The sequence below is a fragment of the Megascapheus bottae genome, chromosome 3 (assembly GCF_031878675.1).
Source record: "Megascapheus bottae isolate mThoBot1 chromosome 3, mThoBot2.hap1, whole genome shotgun sequence".
NCBI lineage: Eukaryota > Metazoa > Chordata > Mammalia > Rodentia > Geomyidae > Megascapheus > Megascapheus bottae.
The window spans coordinates 5,903,612-5,928,451 of NC_143511.1; the positions used below are offsets into that span (position 1 = coordinate 5,903,612).

The following is a 24,840-nucleotide window of genomic DNA, read 5'->3' on the forward strand; positions in this document are numbered from 1 at the left end:
CCCCAGTTCAATATAACTGGTGTCCTTATACAAAGAAGAGATAAGGACAGAGATATGAGCCCAACAAAGAAGAAAGACTATGTAAGGACACAGTGAGAATGCAACCACCTGCAAGCCAAAGGGAGAGGGCCCAGGAGAAATCAAGCCTGCCAACACCTTGATCTTAAGACTCAGAACCTTGAACTGTGAGAAAAAAGATCTGTTCTTTAAGGCACCCCACCTGTAGTATTTAAATATTGCTTCCTTAGCAAATGAATAAGAGTACTAAGCTAGAGATGCCAAGAAGACGCAGTTAGGCTAAAAATAAAATATGTAAACAAATTCTCTCCATGCCTTTTGGGATTCTGCTGAGCTGTGTAGCAACAGGAAGAGACCATGCAAAGGGCTCTTTGCTTAACAGTAAGTGACTGGGATGATTCATAGACATTCAGATGCCAGGAGAATATGTCTTCAAGAAACATCAAAAGATGCCCAGTCACTTAAAAGTGTGAGCTATACAAAGGGTAAACAAATGCACTCACGACACTCTATGTTGAAAATGAACTACACAATTTGTGGGGAGGGGATGGGAAGGAAAAAGTAGGATGGAAGGGGTGACAATGCTAAAAAGAGAAATGCACTGATTATCTGACGTATGTAACTGTAAATGCTCTGTATATTACCTCTATAATCACAAAAATAAGAAATAAACATTTGAGAAGTGTGAGCTGAACTACTGAACAAAAATGACAGAGAAATTATCAGGGGTCCCTTCCCCCCAGGTATACCACATTATGACAATTATTATTATTGTTAATATAAAAGAACCAAATATTTCATAGTGCACAAAAATTGAAAAACATACTTGTGCTAGAATTTGCAAAACAGCAAATTTCAGTTTCTCAACTGACCATTAAATGCAGAACTTTCATTTAACATAGTGGTAGAGTGCTTGCCTAGCAACCACTTGAACCTGGGTTCAATTCCTCGGTACCACATACATAGAAAAAGCCAGAAGCGGTGCTGTGGCTCAAGTGGTAGAGTACTGGCCTGGAGAAAGCCCAAGGAGAGTGCTCAGGCCTTGAGTTCAAGCACCAGGGCTGACAAAAAAAAACCAAAAAACCTGCTGAGATTGAGTGTCCTAAAGGCCCTTAAAATGATGTTGGTATTGCCAGATGTGGTGGCTCACGCCTGTAATCCTAGCTACTCAGGAGGCTGAGATCTGAGGATCAAGGTTCAAAGCCAACCCCGGGCACAAAAGGACCTGAGACTCTTATCTCCAATTAACCTCTAGAAAACAGGAAGTGGGGCTTGGCTCAGAGTAGGGTGGTAGCCTTGAGCTGAAGAGCTCAGGGACAGCACTCAGGCCAAGTTCAAGCCCCCATGCCCCACAAAAACAAAACAAAACAAAACAAAACCCAATGATGTCGATATTATATAATAGACACTAAAAGAAGTCTGCAAATGATTCCCAAGAAGCTGGCTGGATTTCTCTACGCTGAAGACACATTGTAGCTATGATGACATAGCGCCTCTTGCAGAAGACTATACCACATTTCCTGAATTTTGTGATGGCAGAATGTTCCCAACAAGTCGTGTTTTTCTCTCATTTGCTTGTGTGACATTTGGCAACTTGCATGTGTTTGCTTGGAAAGAAGTAGCATTTCCCCAAGATGCCAAAATAATTGCTATTCTAAATTCTGGGATTCAGGAGTCATGTGAGAGTTCAAGTAGATTCTCTCCTATTTCCAGGATATATTATGGGGTTGGCCCATTAGCCATCTTGGCTATCCTCCTTACTGCTACTGCTGCCAACTGGTTTTGATTTGTAGCTGCCTGAGTACCTCCTTCAAAGAGGAGATGGGAGCACAAAAGATCTGAGGTTCATCTAAATCAGTGTGCTGAGGTATACATGCATTAGAAAACAAGCTGACTGAGGGTTGAAACTGAGAGCTGAAGCTATGCTGGGAGTTAGTTCATACCCTCTGAATGCCTACTGTGAACTCTGTGCACTTCTGCCCATGAGCTGCAACCATCTGGTTTGTCACAGCAAATTGAAGGTGGCTATGGGTTAGTTACTTACATATTTCAGAAAACTATGGATTATTTCAATCTGATCTATTCAATGAATGATTTTAAGTCACTGCACCTCAAGTATTAATCCAACTAATAGCTCCAGAGAAGCTTTTGCTCAATAGAAACCACATACCACATGTGTTACTTTAACTTTATGTGTGTGAATGAACTTAGGGCCTGGACAGTCTCTGATCTTTTCTGATCAAGGCCAGACCTCTATCACTTGAGCCACAACTCCACTTCTGGCTTTTTGGTGGTTACTTGGAGATAAAAGTCTCATGGACTTTCCTGCCTGGTATCTCTTTGAACTGTGATTCTTACATATTAGCTTTATTTTTTTTTCTTTTTTCCAGTACTGGGGCTTGAACTCAGGGTCTGGATATTGCCCTTGGGCTTTCCCAAGGCTAGTGCTCTACCATTTGAGCTACAGCATCACTTCTTGCTTTTTCTGTGTATGTGGTACCAAGGAATCCAACTTAAGGTCTTATGCATTCTAGGCAAGCACTCTACCCCTGGGCCACACTCCCCATTCCATCTTAGATTTCTGAGTAGTGAGGATTACAGGCTAGAGCTACCAGTGCATGGCTTCACTTTAAAAATTTTAGCATCAACTTCTTTGTTTCTAGTGTTTTGAGACAAGATTTTGCTATGTAGCCTAGGCTGGCTCAAACTCATAATCCTTCCATGTCAGTTTTCTGAAGGCTAGAATACAAATATGTACCACCATGCTCAGCTTAATTTCCAAATTCAAAAAGAAAGAGCAAGCAGTTAAATTAGTTTCAATAATTTAGGTTATTGAGTATACATAGGTCTCTGTATCTATGGGGAATTTGTTCCAGGAATCTGTGGATATCCAATTCTGAGTATATTCAAGATCCTTATTAAAAATGGTGTAGCATTTACATAAACTAGGCACATCCTTCTGTATGTTATGGATCACCTGTAGATTAACAGAATACCTAATCTAATATAAATATCATGTAAATGACAGTTATGCTGTGCTGCTTAAGAATGAGAGGGAAAAAGTACATTGTTTAGTGCATGAGCAATTCCTTTGTAAAACTCATTGCAATCCATAGTTTGAGTCTGAGTGTTGGTCACATAGACACGGGGCAAGCATATACACACTATGCTACAATGCATCCAAAATACTCTTATTTCAACAAGTAACAATATTTTTTAAATTAATTAAATACTTATATTTTCTTTCTGGTAGACTTGAAGTATTAAACTAAGAGCCTTGTGATTGCTAGGCAAGTGCTCTGCTACTTGAATCATCACCCTCCACTTTCCCCTCTTTCCCTCCCCTCCCCAAGCTTTAGTATTTTTTCATTTTCAGGCAGTTTTGAAGGCTGGTGTGGACTTACATCTCTTTTTTTCTCTTTTTTTTTAAGTCTTATTAATCTGATATATTTTCATATTCCTCCTCAATTTACATGTTAACTTTTAATCAGAAATGCTTGGTTCCTGTTTATATTTCACAACATCAAATGTACTTAAAAAGCATATTCATTCACATATCAAGGTTATTTTAAAATAGAACAGATTCATTAGATTTTACATTTAAATACATTTAATGAAGTTCAGGCTACTTAGATATACTAGACATACTTAACAACCATCTGGGGACCAGGAGTTTGTTCTATTGGTAAAGTGCTTCCCTAGCATGCACAAAGATCCTAGTAGTGTTGTGGCTCAAGTGGTAGAGCTCTAGCCTTGAGAAAGCCGAAGGACAGGGCTCAGGGCCCGAGCTCAAGCCCAGGAGTGGCAAAAAACAAACAAACAAAAAGCAACCATGTGTGGCTCATGGCTATTGCACTGGACCAGGAGCTCCTGAATACCTACTATATGTAAGGGCTGAAACAAATAAGCATCACAATAAGTATCACAAAGATGAGTCAGGTATATAAAAGCCTTGTTTTGTGGAGTAGGAATGGGGGATGTTGTGAGGCACATACACAAGTAGCAAAATAAGGCAGGTTGTGATGGATGTAAAATTATAGAGTAGGGAAAGCACCTGAAAGAAAGAAAAGAAAATACACAATAAAAGACTGCTAGTGAAGCTCCCAAATATCTAGAGACAGGTAGCCATGATCAATAGTTATGTCGGCACTGGTAGGAAGGGAAGTTTAAAATGATAATTTTAGGTAGTAGTACCGAAACCATCAGTTAGCAGGCCAGAGTTCCAGTCCATTGCCAATGGCGAAGTTTTTGAGCTCCAGTTTGGGAAGATTCCTTTGGCAATGATATGAATGACTGACAGAAAGGGAGAGTGGTTAGCCACTGTAAGTCCAATAATATACTTCTAATCTAAGCAAAACATAATGAACAAAATGGTCAAGATGCTAGGAAAGAAGGAAATCAGACATTTGTTTACATATACACATAAGGTCGTCAGGACTTTACTATGTAGAAAAGACATCATAAAAGGGAGATTATGTTGGCTACTCTGCTGCAACTGAAACAAGGAGGTCAAGCACCGTGTGGATCAATCCTATAATCATAGTTTCTCAGTAGGATGAGATCTGAGGATTATGGTTCAAAGTCAGCCTCTACCTACAGCAAAGTCTGTGAGACGCTTATCTCCAATTAACCACCAGAAAATCAGAAGTATGGCTCAAAGTTGTAAAGTACCAGCCTTGAGTAAAAAAACTCAGGGGCAGTGCCCAGACCCTGAGTTCCAGCCCCACAATCAAAAAAAAAAAAAAAAAAAAAGAAAGAAAGAAACAAAATCCCAACGAGGAGTACTGAAGAAAGGCTAAATGAAGAAATGTCATCTCTAGTGTATTTTCATATAAATGTTTTAAAAGAAGATCGAAACATAAGCAACTGTTGTTTGGGCAGACAAGAAAAGAAAGAACTCAAGAACTGACAAAACAGCACAATGTGTTCTTAGACATAATATAAAGTTAGCTCTCCATATCTATGAGTACCACATTCACATATGCAACCAAAATATTAAGATCAAAAATATTTAAGAAGAAAAGAAGCCAGGTGCTAGTGGCTCAGGCCTGTAATCCTAGCTATCCAGGTGGCTGAAATCTGAGGAATACAGTTCAAGCCAGCTAGACAGGAAAGTCTATGAGACTTGTATCTCCAATTAGCTATCAGAAAACCAGAAGTGGAGCTGTGGCTCAAAATTATACAGGATTAGCCTTGAGCACCAAAGCTCAGGTATAGTGCCCGGCCCTGAATTCACACCCCAAAATCGACAAAGGGAAGAAGGAAGGAAAGAAGGAAGGAAGGAAGGCAGGAAGGAAGGAAGGAAGGAGGGAAGGAGGGAAGGAGGGAAGGAGGGAGGGAGGGAGGGAGGGAGGGAGGGAGGGAGGGAGGGAGGGAGGGAAGGAAGGAAGGAAGGAAGGAAGGAAGGAAGGAAGGAAGGAAGGAAGGAAGGAAGGAAATTATACATATGTTGTATAGGTAGAGACTTTTGTCCTCCTTAGTTCCTACAAAGTACAGGGTGACTAAAACTCATATATCATTTACTTTTCATTAGTTATTATGAATAACCTAGAGATGATTTCACAGAAAAGGGAGGATGTGCATGCAATTACTATGATATTTTATGTAAGGAATTTGAGCATCCACCAATGTTGGTACCAAAGAGATGTGAATTCCCAAGAGATGACTATATACTTTTCCAACCGTGAGGGGAGGGAAGGGAAGGATGAGAAAATCCAGCTGTCATATTATCCTTTAGGAAGCAAGGAAGCTGGTAAAAAAAAAAAAACCACAATTGTGCTTCAATTATATTAAGGAATAGAGAAAACTACTCAAGATACACACTCCAATGAAAACTTTCAGTTTGGATGGTAATATCCCAATTTGGTTTAAAAGGGCCTATGTCTGTGTGTTATCTCAGAAGAATGATATTGAAGAGAAGGCTTTTGTGCATTAGATTTTGCTGTTGTATGAGCTTGTAGAAACAGCATATTATTTTTTACTTTTGAAAAGGCAGAGATAGATTTGTTACAGAAAGCTGGAATAATGACTGAAAGTGTGTGTGTGTGTGTGTGTGTGTGATCTCTGGGTCATTTTTAATTTTTCTATTTATATTTCAAAGTAACTACTATTTCTACAATCAGAAGGACATAATCTACTTTAAGACTCTGCAAGGTCTAACATTACAAGGTCAAGGTGTTTTTGAAAGTGGTTAGGTCTGATTGATTTTGCCTCTGCATGGTTCTTGTTTGTTCCTGAAGCAATTTCCACTTTTCTATTTTTTTCTTTTTCATTCTTTCTTTCCTTTTTGCATAATTTCCATTCAACGTGGCCAAAAAGGAAAACTGGGGCTAACCACAAGGCAAGCCTTCCTGAGAAAGGACAAAAAGCCTCTGTAACCTGTGGAATGAAAACTTTACCAGAAGAACGTGACTCTTGTCATGAATGACTTCAGTGGCTGGCAGACAGAAATTTTAAAGGAGAACAAAGAGCAGGGAGAGTAATTTCAGTGCTCAGGTTGTCATTCTAGGGCACATGCTAGTAACTTTAGATTATAATGATGGGAACAAAGAACAAGGTGTCCCATTCAGTGCAAAGGTTCCTGCAACCAAAGGGTCTGTGGCCCTTATGGAGCCTTTCACTGAAGTGGAAAGGAAAAGAAACTTTCAGGGAGTGAAAATGGAGTTGAGAGCAGGTAAATCACCAGCTGCCATATAAATAATGGCAGAGAAGGGGTGTAAGAGATGAAAAGGGGCCGTGTGATCCTCCACCAATGGAATGCCATGCACTAAATCAGGGTCTTTTGCTGTCTGATGCTGTTGTTTTTTTACTGAACAGTTAAACACCCAAGGAAATACCAGTTGGGTCTTTAAGACAATTTACAGCCGGTCAGCCTCATTGCACCTGGCTGTTTTGACAGCAGATTTCGTCAGTTTATGGTAGAGATTCTTGTCTATACTAAAAGCTGTCACTAGCGCAACTGGACCTTGGGGGAGGGGGGACAGAATGTACAGCTCAGAGGCAAATCTCTCTCTTTCTTATATATTTTCCACTTTTACTGAGAAACAAAAGTCTCAGGATATCCTCTCCAGATAACAGGGGAAATGGCAGAGGCTGCTGGTGGAGAGGGGGTGAGCCCCAGTGCCACTACCCATCTGTGCTGTCTGGGACAGGCCTGCTTCTCTGCAGAATTAAAGACTCTTTCTTTTTCCTTCCCTCCAGGCGAACGGATGCAAATAAAGGCCTGTTGTTCCAAGCTAGGAAATTTGGAAGCCAGTTCTTTGAACTTCCTACTCTTCCCAGCATCCAGGCCCCACCAAGAATGTCTGGGGACTTTGTAATAGCCTGGATAGGCATACAAAGCAAACAGCTACAGAGAAAGCCACACCCATTTCCATCTAAAACACGGAGGCCCAGACAATCATGACCTTAGCCTGTTCTTCCCAGATTTTAGTACTCAGTGAGTAGTCTGGATTGGCAGTCACCCTAAAACCATAGGACTTTGTAGTACATGAGTCAAAAGCACTATCTATCTCAGGCCCAGATGCTGCTAGGCCTACCCCTGTTTCCTTTTTTTTCCCACCCAGAGAAAATAGGCCAAATATATATATATTTTTTTATTTTATTTATTTATTTTTTGCCAGTCCTAGGCTTTCCTCAAGGCCAGCTCTCTACCACTTGAACCACAGCACCACTTCTGGCTTTTTTTCTATGTATGTGGTACTGAGGAATCGAACTTGGGTCTTCATGCATGCTAGGCGAGCACTCGACCACTAGGCCAAACTCCTGGCCAGAGCCAAATAATTTTTAATAGGTACCAAGCATTCCTGAAATGAAGGGAAAGTGTTCTTTCTTCACAATGAGTCGTGGTGGCTGGTGGCAGATATTTCCTCACGTAACAGGCAAGGACAAAGATGTGAAAAGGTATCAGAGATCAACCCCCCACTTTCCTTCATGTCATGGGTCACAGACATTCATTGACACTCAGACACTCCCAAGGGGAAGCTCATATAACCAGTCATGAAACCAGAAACGAGCAGGCTTCAGAGGCTGCTTGTTTGAATCTACCATGGAGTTAGGGGGAGGGGGGAACGACCCACAGACTCCAAGGCCCAGTACAACAGTCAAGCCTGGTCTATAACTACTCTGGAGGCCACCCAGGCTGTATAATTCCAGGCCTGAAAGTTCCCTTGGCTATCCATCTGGGGTGCCACCCTCAGACTACCCAGTTCTAGGCTTATGTTAAGTGTCATCATCAGATTTGAAAGGGGCCTGGGCTGCCCAATAGCTCTGGGAAACACAACACCTGAGGAGAGAAAAGAAGTTCCAGGCCAGTATTCCCACAGAGCTCAGGATGGTCAAGAAAAGGTTTCTTACTTGTAGTTACCCATTGGTTGAAAGGGAGGAGAGGACAAAATCTGTAGTGGGAATGAGCTTCAGACCCTAAGACAGAGAGGTGACTCCTAGTCAGGTAGGTGCAGAGACGGGCCTGCAACAGGATCTTTATACACAGGAGGAAAGGAAGTGAATGGCTAGCTAAATGGAAGTTAAATTGGGAATCTGGGAAGGAATCATGAATATCACAGATTAGATGAAAGCCTCGGCCAACCAGCTCACCTACTTGACTATCACAGCTACAGAGTAGATCAGATGCTCAACTCACTGCGGGTATAAACTGTTGCCTGGTGACTCCTCCCAAAATATATACAGTACCAAGCTCCGCAAGACCTCACTTAACACACAGAGCAATAGCTCCCATCATGTCCATTCCAGCCCCACAGTCCCACACATCACAAGGGCAGGCTGAAACAATCCTCATAATTGACAAGCTAAGTAGCAAGGTTTACTTTTCTCCACAGACTCTTCTAGAACAATTATCTTAAGGTACCTTAGGTATTCCAGAACTCTCAAGCCAATCTTGGAAGATATTTTCAATAGACAGCTCTTGCCTTTAGGAATAAAAGAAGGGAAAAAAACCATAAGTTATTTTTTTAAAAAAGCTATAGAGCACTTATTTCAGAGAATATTTCTGTCCAACTATCTCCAGCTCAGCATTGATTATGACTCTGTGGGTTGCAGTGTGAGAGGGACCCAGTCACTAAATACAGTTTCTCTCCAGCCAATACTAAGGTCTGTATGTGCCTATCATAGCCATAGCAGCATAATAGTATTGTTATTGTTGCTTTTTAAATCAAATATTTGCTGAATAAAAAAGAAATAACATACTGATCATGGTTATATATATGTATTATTGGGAAGATAATGCAAGGACATACTTAATATTTACAAAAAAGGATAAAGTAGACTGATAATGCAATGTACATATAATATAGACACAAAATAATGGTCTCAGCGTGAGAATGAAGAAAGGTTCTGTCATCTTTGACATGTAATTTGTTACTTTTAGTGACTTTAGGTAGGAATAAAACCAAAGTTATAATATTTGCTTTCATGTGAGGACAATGTAAATGTTCATTTTTTAATATTTAAAGTTTAATCTGGAATTATTAATGTAATAAGTACAGTGTTTGTGGTAATACAGAAACATCAAAACAGTAATAATGGTAATAGGTATTTTCAATACATTGAAAAGAATGTCCTGGTAGCGAAAGCCTCTTTAAGGAGGGTAAGGAATATCCTAGGATTCATTCCTGGCAGCAGACTTTATTGCAGAAAGAGAAATATGAACTTCATAGTAAGGATAGACTATAGGAACAAAGCATACCCTTAGTGGTCAGACAACAGAGACACTGATACACAAACAGGTGCTGCTACCACTGCCTATTTCATTAAAATCTACCTCAGTATTATGACTGCTTGTTACTTCAGCTCAAATTATTTTGCTTCCATCCAGATGACTTATCCAGTCCTTAAAATGACTAACTACTTGATACATTTGGGGTCAAGGGATCTTAGGTTGGCTTGCTTGGCTAATCCAATTTAAAGCAAACTCATCCATAATTCTTCTTCATGCCTGCTATCTCTGCTTACATAGCAGCCAACAGCCTTCCTGCCCCACATCCCAGGCTGGAAGAAGACCTACCACCCTGTGTCACAGCATAGCATGTGGCTGCAAATTATTTGATTACATGATTTTTTACTCTTCTCAGGACTTAAGCTCTACGAAATCCAATTCCAACAAAAGAATCTCTACGTAGATTATTTTCCCCCCGTTGGTGGCATGGCTTGAACTCTGGGCCTAGATCCCTGAGCTCTTCAGCTCAAGGCTAGCGCTGTACCACTTTGAGCCACAGTACCACTTCCAGTCTTCTGGTAGCTAATTGGAGATAAACTTTTCTGCCTGGAGTTGGCTTGAACCAGCCAACTGGGTAGCTAGGATTAGTGGCATGATCCATTGTACTGGGCTTTAAGTAGATATTACTGATTGAATGAAAAAACACATTTCACTGTTAACTCAATACAACCTTTTTCTTTTAATGACAAAACTTCATCTTTGCCAGAAGATATTTCCAAGTTATGAAGCCTGTATCCTTCTAAAATTTCTTAGATAAAATATCTACCCTCTCCTTTGGAATTGTAGATAGTGTTGTCTATAATGCAAAGTGCTGGAAGAATAAGTCCCCCCTTCGCTTCATGAGTGACGTTGGCAGCAAGGAGGGAGAGCGAGGGTAGGTGAGGGAGAGTGAGGAGGTAGCTGGTTGACTTTCTTCTCTCCACTGGGTACTGGTACCCCTATCTTACCTGGGCAAGGAAAACCAAAGGATATTCAAGGAGGCAACTCTAAAAGTAGGTAAAGTAAGAGGTGCCGGGTGGGGGAAGGAGGCGGGGGGAGGGGGGAGAATATCGCAACAAAGGGCCTGAGGTTCACCAGCGCTGCTCCTATCCTCTGTCAAGTGGTTAGACAGAAGTAGAAGGCATAGGAGAACAAATGGGAATGATGGCTGCCTTTACAGGTTCTTGCAGTCCCTAGGATCAGTGGAACATGCTTCAGAGGAGAGCTGAAAGGTAGTGTCACAGGGCCTTCCCACTTTGTCCCTATTGTCATGTAGCAGTGTGGGTCTCAGTGCTGAGGGCTAAGCTCCAGTTATAAACTATGAGAGCAGTTTGTGTGCGCATGCTTAAGGGTATATGTGGTTGCACACACATATACACGTGTGTGTGTGTGTGTGTGTGTGTGTTTGTGCTTGTGTGAGGGGGATAAGGACAACTGAAAAGAGGACATAGCTTTCCAGGCCCCTTCAGGAAGAACACTGTTCTTTCTTGAATTTCATTTGATTGGGGAAAGGCCAGAAATTTCCTCAGCAGCCATAAGAAGTGATCTGCCAGAAGGAGAGTGCAATGGGAGTGCAATGGGCTACATTTTCTGTAAACAGAACATCATGGAATTCCCTTTGAAATCTAGAAAATGAAGAAGCTGACTGGCTACTTAGAAACTCCACTGAAGAAAGCCATGGAGAAGAATGGGCTGGGGCCCCAATTGGGGCAGGCACACTGGAGTGTATCAAGCTGCCCCACTGCTCGCAGCCCTGGGCAGTTCAGGGGTGAGAATAGGAACACCAACACCAACACCAAAGAAACTGTCCTTCCTGGTGGCACCTGCAGTGGCAGGAAAGTGGGGACAAATCTACATTTGTTTCCAACAAGAACAGGCCTTCAGTTGACCAATATTGTCTTCTACATAATTTTTAAAAAATCAGTCTTATTTGCCAGCCTCACACATTCCATAGGAAATAAAACAAAATCAAGTGTCCTTGGACACAGGTATCCTTCAATGGCTTCCTTTCTAGCCAGAAAGGAACATTCCTAACTCTGAAACCTTGGGATAAAGCTGCTGTCACCATTGTAATGATGCCTAGGAAAATCAGAGTGAGGGCCATGTTCTGAGTTAGACGTTGTTGCATGGGCAGTCCAAGAAAACAGATCTCCTAAAGCCTCTACACTTTGAGGAGGAGGTTATTCTCAGGATTTAGAAGGCATAGGAGTCATGATCAAAGGAAAAGACACACTGGCTCCATGAGGCAGGTCAAAAGAACTGGGATTAAATGTCCTGATGAGGAGATGTCTGAGGAGCAGCTTAATTAAGTTATTTCACAAAAGATGGCAAACAGCTGTTGTACATCACCATGGAAGAGTGAATATGAGGAGGATATGGACATAAATTTCCCTTGAGGAATACTGCTTTAAGGATACTTCTCCAAGTAGCATGAAAGAGAGGGTGGGGAGCAGAGACCTGGAATCTTCTTAAGAGAGGTTCAAAGTCCTCACTGGGGAAGGCTAATGAACAGGCCCACTTCTGTGTGATAAACTACCATGCCTCAGTTCTGTAGAGAGCTGAGATGACAGATCCCAAGATGACCGTTCAAGGCAGACATATGACATGTACAAGACGGAACACCCTCTGCTTGTAGGAATGAGGATTCTGCAGGTGTGGAAGAGGACCACTGGCTTCAGGTTGGACAAGTGAAAGAAGGGCACCATGAGAAACAGCAGGAGAAACCTCTAGAAAGAGGGTTGTGATAGGTAGAGACCCGGGTTTGACTCCTTGGTACCACATACGTAGCAAAAAGCCAGAAGTGGTGCTGTGGCTCAAGTAGTAGAGCCCTAACCTTGAGAAAAATCCAGAGACAGTGCTCAGGCCCTGAGCCCAAGCCCAGGACTGGCAAAAAAAAAAAGTTTCATAGACTTCCCTGCCCTAGCTGGATTCAAATCATAATCTTCAGATCTCAGCCTCCAGTGTAGCTAAGCGTATAGGTGAGCTACTTGCATCTAGTGATATTTCTTTATTCATTTTTTTCTTTTTTATTGTAATTAGTAAAAGGCTTACATGATATTTGCCAGATAGAAGGTGCATTAATTCACATACATTGATACCCTTTCACATGTCTTGGTCCCCATTTTTAAGACAGAATTTTGCTTAATAGCCAAGGGGAATTGGATGTGGAGTGCTGAGGATAGATTTGGAATCTCTAGCTAACAATCCTCCATAAAAAATGTATGGCCAGCAGGGCATGGTGGCTCACACCTGTAATCCTAGCTACTCAGGAGGCTGAGATCTGAGAATCAATGTTCAAAGACAGCCCGGGCACAAAAGGACCTGAGACTCTTATCTCCAATTAACATCTAGAAAATGGGAAGTGGGATATAGCCTTGATCTGAAGAGCTTAGGGACAGTGCTAAGGCCCAGGGCGGTAGCTTTGAGCTAAAGAGCCCCATGACCCACACACAAAAAAAATATGTGGTCACATACAGTTCAGTGTACTAGGGCCACAGTTTGTGGACAACTCTAAGGGTTTGTACATTGACAAGTATAAGGCAAATTCTGGTTTGCCATATTTAGTATTCACATAATACAGAGATAGTGGAACTAAAAGCAAAACACACACAAAACTCTTCTACCCATAGCCAAGTGAGGTATGAAAGTAATAGGAGCTGAGAGCTTGGTTTAGTGGTACAGTGCAGTGCTTTCCTAGCATGCACAAAGACCTGGATTTAATTCCTCAGTACCACATACAAAGAAAAAGCTAGAAGTGGTGCTATGGCTTAAGCAATGGGGCTCTACCCTTGAGAAAGCCCAAGGACAATGCTCAGGTCCTGAGTTCAAGCCCGGGACTGGCAAAAATAAATAGTTAACATTTGCTGAATATCTTCTGTATATTAGATATTACAGAAAAAAATTCCATCTAAGCTTAACTGTGTAAGAGCAGTATTCTTCTTGCCATCTTAGAAGTGAAGAGATAAAGACTGTGAGAGGTTGATGCGTTTACCTAAGACTACATGGATAGTGCTTGAAGAGCTACGGCACAAAGCTATGTACCTTAGCTTTTCTCTGTATTGAATTTAGGCCTCAGGACAAACTAGTTTCTTTTCGGTAGAGACAAGGCTGCTCTAGAGAGCCTGAGCTTGCTCCAAACAACTTTATTATTATTTTTTCTAGCATACCTCCTGCTGGAGGCAGCCTGGCTCCTGTTGTGCCTAGACTGTTTGCCAGCCCTTCTATTACAGCTTTGAAGAGCATGAAATAGTTGGGAGGCACAAAGTGTAAGTAAAGGCAAGAGAATCCCTCCTTCAGCTGCATCCAGGAGCAAGAAAACACTTTTCCTTGACAGAAAAGAACATGTGTTTTCAGATCATTTTTTTTTTGGAGGGGGGAGGTTCAAAGCATCTTCTAATCATTATCACTTCATTTCTTCTAATATGTTTGTGAAGTGGGTGTCAATTGTAGTGAGGCAGGGTTTGTTTGCTTTTTTTGCAGGAGGATTCTGGGCAAAGTCAGTGTAGACACAGGGTTAAGAAAAAAAATAAGGGGCCGGGAGTTTGGCCTAGTGGTTAAAGTGCTTGCCTAGCATGCATGAAGACCCGGGTTCGATTCCTCGGTGCCACATATATAGAAAAAAGCCACAAGTGGTGCTGAGGCTCAAGTGGTAGAGCTCTAGCCTTGAGAAAGTCCAAGGACAGTGCTCAGGCCCTGAGCTCAAGCCCAGGACTGGCAAAAAATAAAATAAAATAAAAATAAAAAAAGTTAAAAAAAATTATGACTCTATAGACATATGTTTTATTACATAGATTAATATGTATCTATGACATACAAACCCTCAGCCTAATTTTAATTATGTTCTAAAAAGTGCCAGTGATTATATATAGAGATTCCCTTCTTGAATACTTGTTTGTTAAACATATCATTTGAAATATGATGTAAAAAATCAATGTTAATAAATTCTTTAAATAAAAAATATAATTAGTTCTAAAAAAAGAAAAAAGGAAAAAACCAACCTCAGTGCTGATATTGTACTACATTAATTCTATCTGGGGAAATGTGGACTAAGATGTTAAGATTATAAGCAAAAGAAGCAAGCTTTAACTACAGCTTTAACAAGCAAAAGACAAAAAAAAAACCTCACAAAGTATTATAAGTGACCTTATAATGAGAAACTGTATGCAAATGTTTAATTTTCAGTGAAGAAATGGACTGTATGTTATAGGGAGGAAAGATGGCATATAGCCTGTGTTTGCTTTTGGATGATAATTATAATTACTAAGAGGTAGTATAGGTGAATATTTAAGTCTGGGTTTGGATGTATAGAGCATAGTCAAGTGGAAAGTTGGGTTTTCCACATCAAGACAGCCAGAATCTAAGCCAGTGGTGCATGTTTTCCCTCTGAGGTCATGTGGCTTAAATAATCACAACAGACAAGCAGGAGCATTTCCACTGAGCCAGGACCCAGGCCTCACAGGAAATTACTCTTCTGCATGTCTGATCACTATGGAAATTGATTTTATACAGATAGCCAAAAGTACACAGACCCAAGACTGCATGTCCTCCATATTTGTACTAGTGAGCACATACTCCCCGCCTTATTACTGAAACCTTGGCCAGATCATCTCCCAGGCCTCTTGGGTATTTGGACCAGCAGGTGTTTTTATCCTCTGGCTGACTGGCTGGCTGCTTCCTTGCTTTGCTCCCACACCCTCCATGGCAGCTCTAAGTTTCAGTGGTCTGCTTCCAGTCCCACTGAGCTATAAATGTGGTCACACTTACTTAACACAGTAGGGGACAGAACATGCTGTGGCTACCCTAGTATGATATTAGCTAGAAAAATAAGCTGTATTTAGAGCTGAGAAAGCGACCATTTGTTCTCTTCATGATGGTAAAGCAAATAGAAATAAACACAGGCTTTCATGAAAATGGCCTTGCATCTGGGTGTATGTGCCTGCTCAGTTGATTTCTGAGGTTAAAGTGCATGGATGAAGAGCTACTGGCTATATCCACCACCTGTAGCTATCAGCTTGTTGCTCATTAAGAGAAATGTCTTTATCAGTCTGGGTTCCTGCCTTTAGCATCTTGAGATCTGAAAGATCCCATTCTTCAATGTCTTCACAGGAAGGCACACAGCCCAGCAATTTTCACATAAACTAAATGGCAGACCACAGGAACTTGGAAAGTGTAGGTGAGTTGGAGGAAAGGCATTGGGAAACATCAGGACTCAGGGTTTAAGATGAAAAATGCCCTTGTTCGAGAATGCAATTTACAGACTATATTAAATTTTAGTACTTTTTTGTTTGTAAAAGTCCCTCTCTACATGTGGATGCAAGCAGTATGTGTTGCAAATCTTCTCATACATTTACTTGTTGTCTGTCAAAGCAAAGTAATTGTGCTTTACAAAATGGTAAGGAAGCACTGGACTAAAGCAACCACATACACAAAATGTACACACACACACACACACACACACACACACACACACACACACATACAGTGATGACGACAAAGAACTAGTGGCTATGAACAATGACATAACACCAGGTAAGTAAGATACACCGGATCAGCTTCTCTTGAGAGCACCCTAGCCTAGCTTCCAGGGTTCACTTCAATTTCTTTCTGAGCAAATTTCTTTTTTTGTTTTCTGTATCATCTCCCCATTTCTACCTAGTAACCTGTGGCCCTTCTACTCCCTTCCTTCCATACTGATTCAAGAAACACACAATTGCCCCTTAGTATTTCCAAAGCCACTTCTAAGTATAACTTAGTGGCCAAGAAAGAAAGGTCAGACTCCTCTACTCAACTTTTACAACTGATCAGCCTCTCAAATATCCTTCAGATCTGTTCATTATGTTCAATCCCAATACCACGGTCACCATCTCTCGTATCATTACAGCTCTGAAGACCTCTTGACTGAACTGCTCTAGTGGTTTCTAATTGGTCTCTTGGTTTCTAGTCCACTATTCTCACATCTACCTTCTACACTGCCCCCCAGATGAATCTTTCTGAACTGGGGAATGTCATTTTGTTTCTGAAAAATATGTAGTGAGACCTCTTTGTCTTTGAGTGCTGCTTCAGGTTCAAGGCTAGAAATAATGAGATTTCTCTGAACAGCCCCACTCCAAACCCTGGAATCAGAGCCTCACAAGTAGTTTTTATATGGATTCTAACGACCTGTTTCATCTCTGTTTTCAGTAGTCAGCCAGAAACTTCTTGAGGGTTAGGTACAGGATTTACTCTCTGTTATTCCTCAGCCTAGAGCCTGCTGGGAGATGCTCAAAAGAGCAAGTAAGATAATTTGAAGCAAGAGAATGCAGAGCCTGTATGACACAGAAACATTAGCTGACTGGTCTGATCTGAAAAGCCGTCATGCCCTATTCAGAATGGCTCACGTGCCTAACAGATGTGCCCAAGGATCAGTTTACAACTGGGGCCAAAGATTAGAGGCTCCAGGGGGTAGGTGTGGGGCCTTCTGAGACCTAGATAAAATTGGTACAATATGTTGCATAGGTAATAGAGTAAACAGTCTGTTTTAATAGCTGAACTAGATTCTGAGATTAGTTACCAGGCAAAAGACGTTTAAGTTTTGAAACTATTCTGGTATGCTTGCTAGAGTAAATTCATCCTAATTTTGAAGGAGAATTAAAAAAAAAAACTGGTTTAAAACTGCTAGGCAAAATATGGATCCAAACTGGGAGAGGTACTTTATCAAAGGGCATGTGGTTGGTGGCCGCCATTAAGACAGGGACATTGCTTTTAACTTACACAATTACAACGAAAGTCTCTTTGTGGTCCCAGTGTGTTGCCTCAATAAATGTCCACAACGATAAAAGCCAAGTCCTCTAGAGCCAGAGGGTTGAAAGGCATTCAAATGAGCTCCATCACCTCATTAGGAAGATGAGGTGAGATCGCCCAAACTAAACATTTCATGGTTTCAGCAAAAAATGCTATATTTATGCTCTAAGATAGACTTTGAAAGAATGTAAGGTTATAGCTCAGAATACACACTTTGGTAATATATAAGGAGGTAATAACACACTATGCTTATAGGTTTTTCCATCCTCCCCCCACCCTGCTCTTTTGTTGTTGTTTGTTTTGTGCCAGTACTTAGGCTTGAACACAAGGGGCCTGGGTGGGTGCTGTCCCTTAGCTTTTTCACTCATGGCAGTGTTCTATCACCTGAACCAGTTTCATTTCCAGCTTTTGGCAGTTTATTGGAGATAAGAGTCTCCTTCCTAGGCTAGTTTTGAACTGCAGTACTCAGATCTCAGCCTCCTGAGTAACAGTTGGGGTTATAAGTCTGAACTACTAGTACTAGAACTCCTTGTTTTTCCTTCCTTCTCCTCCCCTTCTCTCTTTTCTTTTTCTTTCACCAGTTTCTTAGGGAAACTGCTCTATTGTATCACACAGGACCTGAATTTATTCTGGGGCAGGGGCAGAAGAAAAAAAAGGCAGGCATACATGCACACACACACCACATGTATTCTGCATAAAGAAAACCCATAGGTCCACTTAAAAAAAATGTGGGGCCAAGAGTTTGGCCTAGTGGTACAGTGCTTGCCCAGCATGCACAAAGAGCCAGGTTCAATTCCTCAGTACCACATATACAGAAAAAGGTCAGAAGTGGTGCTGAGGCTTAAGTGGCAGAGCTTTAGCCTTGATAAAGTCCAAGGACAATGCTCAGACCCTGAGCTCAAGCCCAGGATTGGCAAAAAAAAAAAAAAAAAAAAAAAGAATGTGAATCTAAAACATTTTAAAATTTCCAAAACAAAGTACAGTTCCTTTGGGCAGCCTCTGAAAAGCTAATTATGTTGCACTGACTAAAACCTCATGTAATCTCTATGGATAAGACTTCTTTCAGAATCCAAAGGCAGGACATGGAGAAATAGGAAGGAAGGAATTCATCAAGTATGTTAATTCTGTATGATGCACTGATTTGCTTTGTGTATATGTGTTTCCACTTTATTATTTTAAGAAGTGGGTAAGGCTTGGGGGTAGTTCAGTGGTAGAGTGCCTGTTTACCATGACTGAGACCCTTTGTTTAATTCCAGCCCTGATTGTAAAAGCAAAACAGAGCAAAATCAGAAATCTAAAGATAACCCTTCTGCACACAGATAACACAATTTTGAGACTTTCTGAATGCAAAGGGGAAGATGAAAGCTTAAACAAAAAAGGTGAAGTAAAAATCCAATCTTTAAATTAAAAACAAACACAATGGCTCTTTATTTAAACAGATAACTCAATTCTCCTGAATTTGTATATTATCTTTTGTACCTAGCTTGGTGGCCTAATACCTTACCCTGAGGACAACCAATTCAGACTGCTTATAACACAGACTCATAACATGTAGACTATAACTTCCAAGTATAAGAGTCTTCCTCTATAAGACAGTAAGCTCATACTAAGCAGTGTGTGGAAAAGACCATGAACTAGAGCCACACAGCTCTTTCTCATGCTAGCAGTCTTGGGAAAGTTGCCTCACTTCTAGAAGCCTCAGTCTCCCCATTTATGGCATAGTGGATAAGAGGTCAGACTCTAGACCTAGACTGCCAAATAGAGTTGTGATAGTTGAGCCAGTTACTGTTCCTTTTGGACCTTCTGTAATCATTAACTTGGTAATGTAGGACATAAAATTATTCAACCAGCCAGGCACAAATGGCTCATGCCTGTAATCCTAGCTATTCAGGAGGCTGAGATCTGAGAATAATGGCTCTTAGCCATAAGCTCATAAACTCTTATTTCCACAACTAACCATCAAAAATAGCCTGAATTGGACATGACTCAAGGGATAGAGTGCTAACCTTGAGGGGAAAAGCCAAGTGATAGTTAGAAGCCCCAAGTTCAAGCCATAGTACCAACACAGACAAAAACAAAATATAATGTAGAATGTCTTACAGTAACATCCAGAGGGGAATGCAATGATGAACATTTGGGTTAAGTGATTACTGCAGGTAGATCATGTATACAGTACCTATGCCTAGAAGATGTTTATGTTGTAATAACTAGGTCACTCACTAGTTGATCACCTGCTTTGAAAACAGATGCAATTCTCTTCTAATTTTCCTTAAATCCCTGCCAATGAAGTTAGGAAACTAAAAGTTGGAATGAATAAGCTGCAATTGCTGTAACATTCCATAGTTAGGAAGCAGAGCAGCTTGGGTTCAGAACCCATGAGAGCCTGACATTACATCTGATGCTCTTATTACAATATTACATATTTGCCTTCTGTTAAACCGTACTTCTTTGCATTAAAGACATGATAACTGGAACTACTCAAATTTTCCTCTCCATTTTCGTCACCCAAGTTTCTTCTCCAGTCCTTTAATTCAGTTCTAATTTTGCAATGCTGGGGATTAAACCTGAAGCCTCATGTATGCTAGTTACCACTGAGATAGGTTCCTTGCCCTCTTCAGCAGCAGAGGCCACAGATTGTTCTTGGCTTGCCTCCTACATCACATCAGGGCTCCTGACTCTGGGGAATCTTGGTTGTAAACACTAACTTCCCAACAGCTGCTTGGTCCTATCTCAAAGTCTGGTTGATTAACTTGTGACTCACATCATTACATTAGGTCTTTGATTCTACTAAAATTTAAAAAAACTGAATTTTCTAAGTTGTCACAAGTGAGACAGTGGTAAGGTCATTTTTTAAAAGGTAAAATTGGGCTCTTAATTCCTAAATTATCCTCACCTTTTTTCTTCTGGAATGTTCTCCAACAACATTTCAAGGAAATTCTAGAATAAAGGGAAAAAACAATTATTAAATGAGTTCATCAATAAATAACTGTCTGAAATTATAACATACACCCAGCACTCCTAGCTGCTGATAACTTAGCTGCTAAGGCCATTCAGTAGACTATACATTTAATTTATTAAGTTTTTCAGGGTTTTAATCTAATCACTTAAAGAGATTTGTTTACTAGAAATCACAAATAAATTTTAAGACATAATATTTGTTATTCTGATCTAACCTAACAATTTATTCTTCTAAATTCATAAGTTAACCTAAATAGTCAACTGAACAATCAAACTCCAGGAAGCTAATGACAAATCTACAACCTTCTTGCACTACTCTGTGAAAAATAAAAAATCAAGATGATGACTATGCCAGTCCAGGAAAAAAGACATTCTCAAATCTGAGGTTCAAAGGCCCCATTCTACCTGCAGCCTCTTATACTGCTATGAAAATCCTCAATTGCTGACATTTGGGATGTTACACCATTGGATTTTTTTTAACCATGCCAAGAAAGGGTGGCTTGGGCCTGTAATCCTAGCTACTTAGGAAGGTGAGCTCTAAGGAATGTCATTCCTAGCCCAAGCAGGAAAGTTCATGAAATTCTTATTTCCAATTAACCACAAAAACTGGAAGTAGAGTTATGGTTGTGGTAGGGCACCAATCTTCAGTGAAAAAGGGACAGCACCCAGATCCTGTTTTTAAGCCCCAGCACACACACACACACACACACACACACACACACACACACACACACACACAAAGCTAACCTCAAACTGTCTTTCTCCCACCTCATCCTACTTAGTACCTAGTGAACTCAATATTTTTATTAGTTTAAAATCATTTTATTATTTAAAAAATTTATTTGGCTGAAGTCAGGTACTGGTAGCTCTTACCTATAATGTTAGCTACTCAAGAGGCTGAGATCTGAAGATGAAGGTTTGAAGCCAGCCCGAGCAGGAAAGTCTGTGAGACTCTTATCTCCAATTAACCACCAGAAAACCAGAAGTGGCGCTGTCGCTGAAAATGGTAGAGTACTAGCCTGAACAAAATAGCTCAGGGATAGTGCTCAGATTTTGAGTTCAAGATCCATGACTGGAAAAAAAATTGGCTGGCCAGAGGTGTCCTTCAGTGGTATAGCACTTGTCTATAATTTTTAAAGAATTATTTTGCAAAATGTTTAGTTTATTCATCACAATCTAATATAGTAATAGATATTTCTGTAAATCCAATATGTTAGTTTTTCATTAGCTCACTGACATATTTTTGATTCTTAAAATCCAAGTAGTATTCAGATTTAGTAATTATTAGTAAGAAATTAGTATTTCTTACTAATTTTGCATCATTATCTCCTTAGAACCCTTACTTATCAACTGATCTCATATTTGCTCAGAAATTTATGTTAAATTATGTGGGAAAAATTACATCAACTTAATGGCAAAGGGGAGAATTTATTTGCATGAGAAACAGGAAATTCAGAATTAAACTTAATTCTGCCCTTTTGCCTTTTTAAATTACAACTGGATCATTAAAAAAAAAAAGGAATGGAAAGCATACCTCCCAGTTCTGAATTCCCTGTGAATATAGGGTAAGTGCAGAAGGTCACCATGAACCCATACTTTATTTGCTAGGAAGGAAATGAAGTTCTTCTAAACAGGTTCCAGTGACTCATACCTGTAATCCTATCTACTTAGGAGGCTGAGAGCAGAATCCAGGTTTAAAGCCAAGCCAGGACAGGAAAATCCATGAGACTCAGAAGTTACCTGACAAATGTAACTGTAACCCTTTTATACATTACCCCAATAATAAAATATCAAAAAAATTGAAAAGTCAAAAGTGGAGATGTGGCTCAAGTGGTAGAATGCTAACCTTGAGTGAAAAAAACTAAGAACCTAGTTCCCGAGTTCAAGTCTTAGAATTGGTACCAAAATATAAAATAAAATAAAACTTGCTTTCTAGCAGGTCACCATTCTGATGCATCCTCCTGCCTCAGAGCTGAGATCAGAAGATTACATAGCAGTTAGCTGAAGGGAATCACAGAAGCATAGCATATAAGCATCTGTAAGTTGTTCCCACAGGCTATAGGAATGTTCTTTCTACAGGGCTAGAGACGCTTCTGCCCCCTAATCCATCCAATTCAAGAAGACACTTGTTTCTGGTTCAAGCAAGATGTCTTTGTATTGCTTATCAATGGAACTGACCCAGTTGTCCCTGCTCATTCCTTTTAGAGACCTAATCAATCAGTAGCTAGGAAACATTCATTTTCCTGACTCATTTTGTAAATTAACATCTACCCCTGGAGTGGGCTTAGGATGAAGCCCTTCCACATTCACCACAATACAAAAAAGTGTGTGTGTGTGTGTGTGTGTGTGTGTATGTGTGTGTGTGTTTAGGTCATGGGGCTTGAATGTGGTCTGGTCTTGAGTTCTTCAGCTCAACGGTAGCCCTACCCTTCCCGTTTTCTAGAGGTTAATTGGAGATGATAAATCTCAGGGTCCTTTTGTGCCAGGCTGGCTTTGAACCTTGACTCTCAGACCTCAGTCCCCTGAGTAGCTAGGATTACAGGCATGAGCCACGGAGCCCAGCATTAAAAAAAAATTGTTTGATTTGAAATAGAAAATGGAAGGGGGGAAAACAAGATGATTGGGAGGGGGTGGGAGGAGGAAAATGGGGACAAAAGCATTAGAAGGGGTATCAATGTGTACTTTCTATCTGCGAATATAACTGTAACCCCTTATACATTACAATAAAAAATTAAATAAAGAAAAAATGTTTTAGAATTATTCCCTCCCTCATATTCCCTTTCCAATTCTTTCATCTGTTTTAACACCTTCTTTCAGAGTCCTCACAGTTTTGGGAAAGCAATTTACAAATCTTACCTGGCAGAGATTTCCCCCATGGCTCATTCTTTATGAACCAAGTTAGTGGCAACAAATAGGGGCCACAGTTTGTTACCTCTTCGATGTGCCCAAGACAAAACAAAACAACAACAACAAAATAAAAGCCAAGGGGCTTTAGAGTATAGGATGGAATTTTAACTAAGACCTTGGCAATGATTCCCAGGCCATATCACAAACAGAAAATACATTTCTTAAGATTTCTTTTCATTTTTTACTCTCTCAATGATCAATATGTGAAATCAGTCTTGTTTTGGTTGTCACCTAATAATACTAAATTAAGCATTATAATTTTTAAAAACCTAATATTGATTTGAACACATGGCTAATTTGGTCATTATTTTTCAGTCATGGCAAAGTATTCAATTAAAAGCAGGTGCATATTGATTCTACTGAATAAAATGACACCTGATTGGTAATTAATTATACAGGACTAGCCATTTGTGTCAGATATTTTATAAGTAATGATCATGTTTGTGAGAAAGAAGAAATAGAGAAGCAAAATAAATCATCAAAATGTGGAAGCCAGGACAGGATGGGAAAGGTAAAAACTGAGAAGAAATGAGATTGTCAGGAGGGAAGGCATGCTTAGATTTGCGTGGGGCTGAAAGGGTGATACTGAAATGCTGGGTGTTCAGACATTATATTGTGGTTGTAAAGTTGAAATTGTTAGATGTAAAGAAATCCTTTATTCAAGAAAATTTTTGATTTATAAAAAAGCCTGGATTGTGGCCTTGCTTTGGCAATAACTAACTAGCAATGTAAACAAAAACACAGCCCATAATTTTTTCAAATTAAAAAAGTAGCAAAAACTTGGCTAGCAACATCCAAACAAGGCAAGAAGTCTAGCTGGCTGGCATAAACTTCAAAAAGAGGCAACCACAAGAAGAAGGCTGAGATTCCCCCACAGTTTCCAAGTCTCCCTCCATAGCTCTCCCAATGTCATGCTTAGCAGTGGGGGTGCTGGTGAATTGCCAGTCCCTGAAAAGTCTCACAAATATCCACAGATTTTGAGAGAATTAGGAATATTTTATAATCTTCCTTCTGAACTGCAAAAGGACTCAAGTCTTTATTTGAGTTGGAGGGGTAAAACACAAAAAGTAAACAACTAAGGGGCATTCTCTCTGATAAATTGAACAAGTATGTTTGTGGGGCTCCAATCTGAACTGAAGGAACAATCTTATTTGAGGGGTACCTGTAATGGGAGAAAAAAAACTGTACCAGTGTTAAGACACAGAAATTTTGATAGGATATTTAATGGTTTTTTTTTTAGAGTAATAGAGCTAATATATCCAACAAAAACCATATACAAGATGTTCCATGTGCTCCTGAAAGAAAACATATATTCTGGTGTTGCTGGGTGGAATAATCTGCAGATGTCTGTTAGGTCTAGTTGGTCTATGCAATTGTTCAATTCTGAGGTTTCTCTGTTGAGTTTTTGTCTGGTTTATCTATCCAGAAGTGACAGTAGTGTGTTAAGTCACCAACAATCACTGTGT

At 40.2% G+C, this 24,840-nt stretch overlaps 1 protein-coding gene across 7 annotated transcripts in view; it reads right to left on the reverse strand.

The window, feature by feature from the left end:
• Positions 1-24,840, reverse strand: part of Aopep (aminopeptidase O (putative)) — a 336,146-nt gene that overhangs the window by 96,262 nt on the left and 215,044 nt on the right. For all 7 annotated transcript variants that reach the window (XM_090329500.1, XM_090329499.1, XM_090329503.1 and 4 more), the window contains 2 exons: positions 20,403-20,446; positions 8,885-8,945 (listed from right to left, as the gene is read on the reverse strand). In XM_090329500.1, the coding sequence (XP_090185626.1) occupies positions 8,885-8,945; positions 20,403-20,446 (105 nt within the window). The remainder of the gene's footprint in view (positions 1-8,884; positions 8,946-20,402; positions 20,447-24,840) is intronic.